The sequence below is a fragment of the Solanum stenotomum genome, chromosome 10, assembly GCF_019186545.1.
Source record: "Solanum stenotomum isolate F172 chromosome 10, ASM1918654v1, whole genome shotgun sequence".
Taxonomy (NCBI): domain Eukaryota; kingdom Viridiplantae; phylum Streptophyta; class Magnoliopsida; order Solanales; family Solanaceae; genus Solanum; species Solanum stenotomum.
In genome coordinates this window covers 29,267,591-29,275,628 of record NC_064291.1, presented here as the reverse complement: position 1 = coordinate 29,275,628, position 8,038 = coordinate 29,267,591, and the positions used below count along the sequence as shown (strand labels likewise).

General features: G+C 36.6%; 1 protein-coding gene across 1 annotated transcript; it reads left to right on the top strand.

The window, feature by feature from the left end:
• Window positions 1-7,052: 7,052 nt before the first annotated feature.
• On the top strand, window positions 7,053-7,703 carry LOC125842870 (F-box protein CPR1-like). Its single transcript, XM_049522156.1, has one exon. It carries the CDS (start codon window positions 7,053-7,055, stop codon window positions 7,701-7,703), a length of 651 nt encoding a protein of 216 aa, XP_049378113.1.
• The last annotated feature ends 335 nt before the right edge of the window (window positions 7,704-8,038 follow it).

Genomic DNA, 8,038 nt, shown 5'->3' with positions numbered 1-8,038 from the left:
TATTAAATTCTACATAGTAAAACTTTTGAAATACTATCACTATAAAAAAAATATTGGTTTTAGCGAAATCTGCACCATGTGCTAATGGTCTGAGCAAGAGGTCAATGCCTTTGGAGGAGAAGCAAAAGCTGGAAAAAGAACTTGTTAATTTACCTAGACAAAAGGCTCAAATATGTCATCGAACTTTGAAAAATGGCTTAGCTTATCTGTTAAAAGTTTGGCTGATCTATGTCATTTTCGTTTGAGAAAAAACTCATTCATGCCATCATTGATCTCATATCGCAGGGTTCCGCATTCACTATAAAGCCTACGCTCGTCCATTCCTTTTAAGTTTGATCCTTTCCTTAGACTTGTTACCTTGTTCGACTGAACTCGTTAATTTTGCATTGGTCGTAACCTGATTCGAGAACCTTTTTGCATAAATTCCCTTCATCAAGTCATCGTCAGAATTCAACTTTTACTACAAAGAAACATAATTATACGTTGACTGAATTCACTGTCAAAAATTGAGTATCATCAAAAGAAAGAACAAAGAGAAAACTCAGCAGATACAAATTTGATTCAAAATGAAGAAACTCCACAAGAACCCTAAAAAGAAAAAGAACATAAAAGAAAATTCAAAAGATGAAAGAGTGAAGGCGCGAAAGAGGAGCAACACTAACGTTAGCACCAAAAATCATAGCATCACAACAATATCAATAAAAGAATTGCGTCAAAAAAGAAATTCAACAAAAAAAATCTCAAAAATTTTAAAAAGACGTAACAATTACATTGAACAAAAATTTGATCAACTCAACAAAATCACGTGGTTAGTTCAAGAAATAATTCAAAAGGAGAAAAAAAGTTATTAAAAATGACGAATACAACAAATATATTTAAAATCTTATTAAAAATATGTATATATCACCTAAATTTAGTTAGACAAAAAAGAAATGTCCACATAAACAATCTCTTGCATCAAAAGAAGCCCTATATTATCAACCAAAAAAATAAATAAAGAGATATATAAGAGCAGGATATAACCAGCAGCAAAAACTTCAGCAAATTTTGTGCAAATTCAGTTTTCGATCATTTTTTTGTTGAATTTGTGCAAACCAAAATGAAAGCTGAAGCTTTTCATCGACGGCCAAAAGGGTGGGAACTGAGAAAGGGTACTGAAATTCCAAGCAAAGATTCAATGGGGAGTTTGCTAGAAGAACTGATCATAGCAATTCTTGTAAGGGTTCCAGTTAAATACCTCTTACAGTTCAAATGTGTTTCCAAATATTGGTTTAATTTGATTTCCAGCCTTGAATTTGTGAAAACCCATATTAGTTTTTCTGCTAAGGATTATATATACCCGCCATATATCTTTGTTGCAATTGGATACAGAATATACTAATATTAAATATTGTTCTGTTAGCTCTTTATTTCATAACTCTGTTAATGAGGCACTTGATTTGGATTGTCCCATGAACAATCCACCTTAAGGTCTCTATATTTCGGGTTCTGTTAATGGGTTGGTTTGTCTTTCCGATGGGTTGGTGATATGGAATCCATCTATTAGAAAGTTCAACAAAGTGTTTGATTATGTGCCTACACAGAAACATGAGTGCTGATCCATTTATGGTTTTGGATATGATGAGGATCATCACTATTGAGATATGTAATATGTAGTGTGTTGCATATTTATGCTGTACAGTGCATTAGTCTAGCTTACTGTTTGATTGAGTAGGTTACTTAGTTAGTTAATTGACAGTTGTAGATTAGTCAGTAGTTTGTTAGATAGTTTCCATTCATCTACTATAAATGTACACTTAACAGATGAAATAAATCAGTTTTTCGCATTCTCACAAACAATGCTTTATATTTCCTTTTTCTCTCTTCTTCGTTCCTAATGCAACAACAGAAGAGAAGCAGCCATGGATGAATCTCAAGATCTTGATAAAGCCTGATCATCCAATTTCAAAGCTTGACATGGTTTCAAAGCATCAGGTCGATTTTTCCGCAATCAATTCCTCGTGTATTGTCGATCTGCAGTTTTGCGAGTTTGTTCATCTCGATTGACAACTCAAGCTTCTCAATCCTCTGTTGTTTTCTCTTTCCCAATTCCTCTTACTGTTTACGAATTGATAACTGTTGATGATGACTAATACTACCAATATTGCTACTAATACCACTGATGCCCCAATTGATTCGTCTAGTCCATTGTATATGCATCCATCTGACAATCCGGGTGCAATGCTTGTACCAAATCCTTTTAATGGAACTGGTTATAGATCATGGAGAAGAGGCGTACTACGTTCTCTGCAGTAAAGAACAAACTCGGATTCATCAATGGCGAGTGCGAGAAGCCGGCCAGTAATTCCCCAAATTTTTGTTTGTGGGAGAGATGTGACGATATGGTCACATCTTGGATTCTAAACTCTTTAAGCAAAGAGATTGCTGATAGTGTCGAATATGTGAATGATGCAGCTGAACTCTGGAGGGAATTGGAGGATCGATATGATCAAACCAATGGTGCAAAGCTATATCAAATTCAAAAAGAAATCAATGATTTGTCATAGGGAATTTTGGACATAACTGGTTATTATACAAAAATGAAGAAACTATGGGAAAAGTTGATGTGAAAACACAGTGTAGTTGTGTTTGTACTTGTGGTGCAAAGGAGAGTGTACACAAAAGAGAACAGGACATGAGACTTATACAGTTCTTAATGGGGTCAAATGAAGTATACACTGCAGTGCGAGGCAACATTTTGATGATGAATCCATTACCCTCTTTGCCACAAGCTTTTTCACTGTTGGTTCAAGATAAAAGGCAAAGAGAAATCAGACCTGGTAACCAACTAGGCACTGCCTCCACATCTCTTAGTGCTAGTGTTTCAAGATCTGGGGGATACAATGCAAACAATGGTAATGCTTCTAGGCAAAGTTATGATGCAACTGGGAGCAATGGTGGAAATGGTTTTAAAACAAATTATTATTCACAGATTGGTCAATCTTCTAACAAACATAGGGTCATATGTGAATTCTGTAAGAAACCAGGTCACACTAAAGAAAAATGCTACAAACTTCATGGTTACCCCCAAAACAATCAGAATTTCAGGAACAACAACAATAACACTTCTGATTGGAAAGGGAAGAAGGTGGCACATGTTCAAGGACCTTCTGCAGACATGTTGTCTACTAGAGGTGATGATATGAGAGAGGAAAAGGAACAACTAAACATTTCTAAGGACCAATATGCACACTTGGTGAGCCTTCTACAACATTTTCATCCTACAAACACAGGAGAATCATCAGACAACAACATTGCCAATGGATCTGTAAATTTTGCAGGTATTGTAGTTTGTTCTAACAGAATCTCTTCTATTAAATTTGGTAAATTGTCATGCAAATGTTCAAAAGCAAGAGAAGACATATGGACCATAGATTCAGGTGCATCTAACCACATGACTTTCCATAGATCTCATCTAACCAATATTAAACAACTACCTTATCATGTCCTAGTGAGTCTTCCAAATGGTTATAAGGTCAAAGTAACTGAAATTGGTAGTGTTCATTTAACATCTGAAATTACTTTACACAAAGTTTTATATGCTCCCTCTTTCAAATACAATCTAATCTCTGTACATTGCTTGACTTTAAATCCTAAAAGCATCATTTCCTTTACTGATAAAATATGTCTTCTGCAGGCCCCTTCAATGAAGAGGCCTCTGGAGATTGGTGAAGTGGAAAATGGTCTTTACCTCCTATACTCTCATTGCTTGAAGAACTCTGTCTGTTCTACTATTGTCACAAATATTAGTTCTGAAAAAAGGCAGCTCAGTGCCTCTAGTTTACCTTCATCTTCTGTTTTTACTAGTAGTCCTTGCAATGACAAACGTTGTAATTCTTCATTCTCTACTTTGAATATCAATGAAGTACAATCCTTTCCTGTTTCTTCTGTTTTTCATAAAGATAATGTAGATTTGATGTGGCACAATAGACTTGGACATGTTCCTTTTGGCAAAATGAAGGGTATTTCATCAATACCTGCCCATTTTTCTTCAAAACAACCTTTTTTATGTAACATTTGTCCTATGGCTAGACAAACAAGGCTAACCTTTCCTGAAAAAATCACTTTTACCAAACAAATCTTTGAACTACTTCACATTGACCTATGGGGTCCATATCATGTAGCAACACATGATAAGTATAAATATTTCCTTACCATGGTGGATGATTACAGCAAGTGCACTTGGACACATCTGTTATCATGCAAAAGTAATGCACTACAAGTCATTAAAGCCTTTGTCACTTTAGTTGAAAACCAATTCAATACTCACATTAAAATCATTAGATCAGACAATGGTCTGGAGTTCACAAACACAGAATCCATTCAATTTTTTCAGTCCAAAGGCATTATCCACCAAAAGAGTTGCCCATACACACCACAACAAAATGGTGTTGTTGAAAGAAAACACAAATACCTCTTAGAGACTGCCAGAGCACTCCTGTTCCAATCCCAACTTCCTATTAAATATTAGGGAGAATGCCTACTCACAGCAACCTATATAATAAATAGACTCCCCACAACCCATTTCAAACATTTCAAAGACAAATGCCCTTTTGAACTCTTACATAAAAAAAACCCAGACTATTCCCACATGAAAGTGTTTGGTTGCCTATGCTACCCTACTACTCCAAAAAATCTCAACCACAAATTTGACCCTAGAACTACTCCCCATGTGTTTGTTGGATACCCTTTTGGAACCAAGGGGTACAAGGTCCTAAGTTTAGCCACTGAGAAGATACATATATCTAGAGATGTTGTTATTCATGAGAGCATATTTCCTTTTAAACTGCCTTATTTTACTGATTCATGTAGACATATTCCTGATGTTGTTTTTTACTCCAATAATGATTGTAATGGGGAGCATATGCACTATGTGTCACCTAATTCAAGTTGTCATCCCAACACTACCATTCAGATGTCTCACATATCACCACATAATAACTCTCCAGTTGTTTGTCCTAATAGTTTGCGTATAGACCCTTCTGAACCTGTAATACCTGTTTCCACTCCATCACCTACCACTCATGCTCTGAGAAGGTCTAATAGGACATCAAAGGTCCTTGTCCACCTCAATGACTATGTCCACTCCTTGAAGCCTACATCTCCTTCCCTCAATGTTTTATTTTCATTACACCAACACATTGCACCTGACTCATTGAACCATCATAGTCAGAATCTTGTTAAGAGTATTTGTCATGACAATGAGCCTTCTTCTTATAGAGAGGCTGCCATCAATTCTGCCTGGCAAAAGGCTATGACTCAGGAGTTTAATGCCTTACATGCCAATCATACTTGGGATCTAGTCCCTCTACCACCACATAAGCAAGCCATTGGGTGTAAGTGGGTGTACAAAGTGAAGCACAAAGCAGATGGCAGTATTGAAAGGTTCAAAGCTAGGTTGGTGGTGAAGGGATATACTCAGCAACTTGGCATTGACTATACTGAAACCTTCTCCCATGTCATTAAAATGACCACTATGAGGGCCTTGATTGCCACTGCAGCTAAGAAAGGTTGGGATATTTACCAATTAGATGTCAATAATGCTTTCCTTCATGGGGATCTCCATGAGGAAGTTTACATGCAGCCTCCACCAGTTTGGTTCTCAGTAATCCTAATCTGGTCTGCAAGTTAAGAAAGTCATTATATGGTTTGAAGCAGGCCAACAGGCAATGGTATGACAAGCTTACTCAGGCTTTTTGTTCCAGGGGCTATCAACACTCTTTGAATGATTATTCTCTTTTCTTCAAAAAGACAGATCACTCTGTCATTTTCATAGCAGTGTATGTTGATGATATCCTTCTTACTAGAACTGATCTAGTTGAAATTCAACAGCTCAAGGCTTTCTTACATGACAGGTTCAAAATCAAGGATCTCGGTATATTACATTATTTCTTGGGCTTGGAAATACTATACAAAGGTTGATGGTATCCTCATTTCTCAAAGGAAGTTTGTCATTGATTTACTCAAAGAGTATGATTGTAGTACTTACAACAGCTTTACTTCACCACTAGATCCAAATGTGAAACTTCAGGCCAAAGAAGGGACCTTATTACCAAACCCTACCTATTATAGGAAGCTAATTGGCAAGTTGAATTTCCTCACCAACACTAGACTTGACATTGCTTATAGTGTTCAACATCTTAGTCAGTTTATGCAATCTCCAAGAGAACCACACCTGAAAGCTGCATTTAATCTACTAAGGTATCTCAAAAGGGATCCTACTTTAGGAATTTTCATGTCTAATGATCCCTGCTATACCATCAGAGCCTTTTGTGACTCTGATTGGGCTTCATGTCCTGATTCTAGGAGATCTGTTAGTGGTTACTTGGTTCTTCTTGGCAATTATCCCTTCGGTTGGAAATCTAAGAAACAGGAGACTGTTTCCTTGTCCTCGGCTGAGGCTAAATATAGGGCCATCCGAAAAGTTGTTGGTGAACTGGTGTGGTTAGATAGGCATCTCAAGGAACTTATTGTTCCTTTTTCCACTCCTATTCCTGTCTACTGTGATAGCCAGTCTGCCTTACACATTGCAAAGAATCTTGTTTTTCATGAAAGGACCAAACATATTGAAGTGGATTGCCATTTTGTGCGCAATCAGTTGAATGCCGGTCTCATTTCTTTACATCACACACCTACTTCTGATCAGCTTGCAGACATCCTGACCAAAGCTCTCACTGGTGTTAAGCATGCAGCTGTTCTTGACAAGTTGGCAGTCTTTTCACCCCTTCCAACTTGAGGGGGTGTATTGAGATATGTAATATGTAGTGTGTTGTATACTTATGTTGATAGTGCATTAGTCTAGCTTACTGTTTGATTGAGTCGGTTACTTAGTTAGTTAATTGACAGTTGTAGATTAGTCAGTAGTTTGTTAGATATTTTCCATTCATCTACTATAAATGTACACTTAACAGATGAAATAAATCAGTTTTTCACATTCTCACAAACAATGCTTTATATTTCCTTTTTCTCTCTTCTTCGTTCCTAATGCAACAACAGAAGAGAAGCAGCCATGGATGAATCTCAAGATCTCGATAAAGCTTGATCATCCAATTTCAAAGTTTGACAATCACGATTATAAGGTAGTGGGTATTTTTTGTAACATTTTCAAGGCCGCAATATATAGTTTAAACAGTGATTCTTGGAAAACACTTGAAGATTTTAAACCTGGGGTGAGTTACTGTGGTTCGGCTAAGTTTGTGAATCGTAAAGTTCATTGGATTACTAAGCATAGACGCTGTTGGGGCATCACGTCTATTGATTTGGTTGATGAGAAATGGGGAAAGGTGGAGCTACCCAGTGACATCAAAGGAGGAGGTTTGAAGCTTGGATTGTTGGGAAGTGATCTTTTGGTCCTCTGTAATAATTATGAGAGAACTCATTCTGATGTGTGGGTAATGAAGGAATATGGAGTTAAAGCATCTTGGACAAAATTGTATACCATCACATATCCCAAGAACTATAATCTTTCTCTGCCCCTTTTCACGTATAATAAAGGTGAAATTCTGCTCACGTTTAAATCAACTTTCGCGATATACGATCCAAAGAATGACTCTATCACATATCCAGAGGTTCCTAATGTTGAGGTTACTAGTATTTACGAGTATATGGATGCGGAACTCTTCATCGAAAGCCTAGTTTGTCCGGATTTACCAAACGAAGATTGAAAGATGTTAGAACTCAGGTGAATGCCTGTTGTAATAGTTAACAGCTTGTAAGTATTCTTTCGCCACGTGTTTCAAATTTCTGCTTATTTTGTCAAATATTGATCGTTTTTTATTGACACTTATTAAGGAGATAGATGAATTACGGAGGAGATCATTCAATAACAGTTAATTAGCTTCTAATATTATAAAATTTGGATGATTTTCCTTGCTGCTAATGATAGCTTCCTGTTAGTTTTCTATAGTTAATCAAAAAGCGGAATCTTCTTTCACTTTAGTGATACCGTTGACTTGAGAAAAGTGATTTGAAGGAGAGAACAGTTTTAGGAAGTGTTTGA

Excerpts from the sequence above, each read along its gene's own strand:
- LOC125842870 (XM_049522156.1), top strand. The coding sequence starts at position 7,053 with ATGAATCTCAAGATCTCGATAAAGCTTGATCATCCAATTTCAAAGTTT.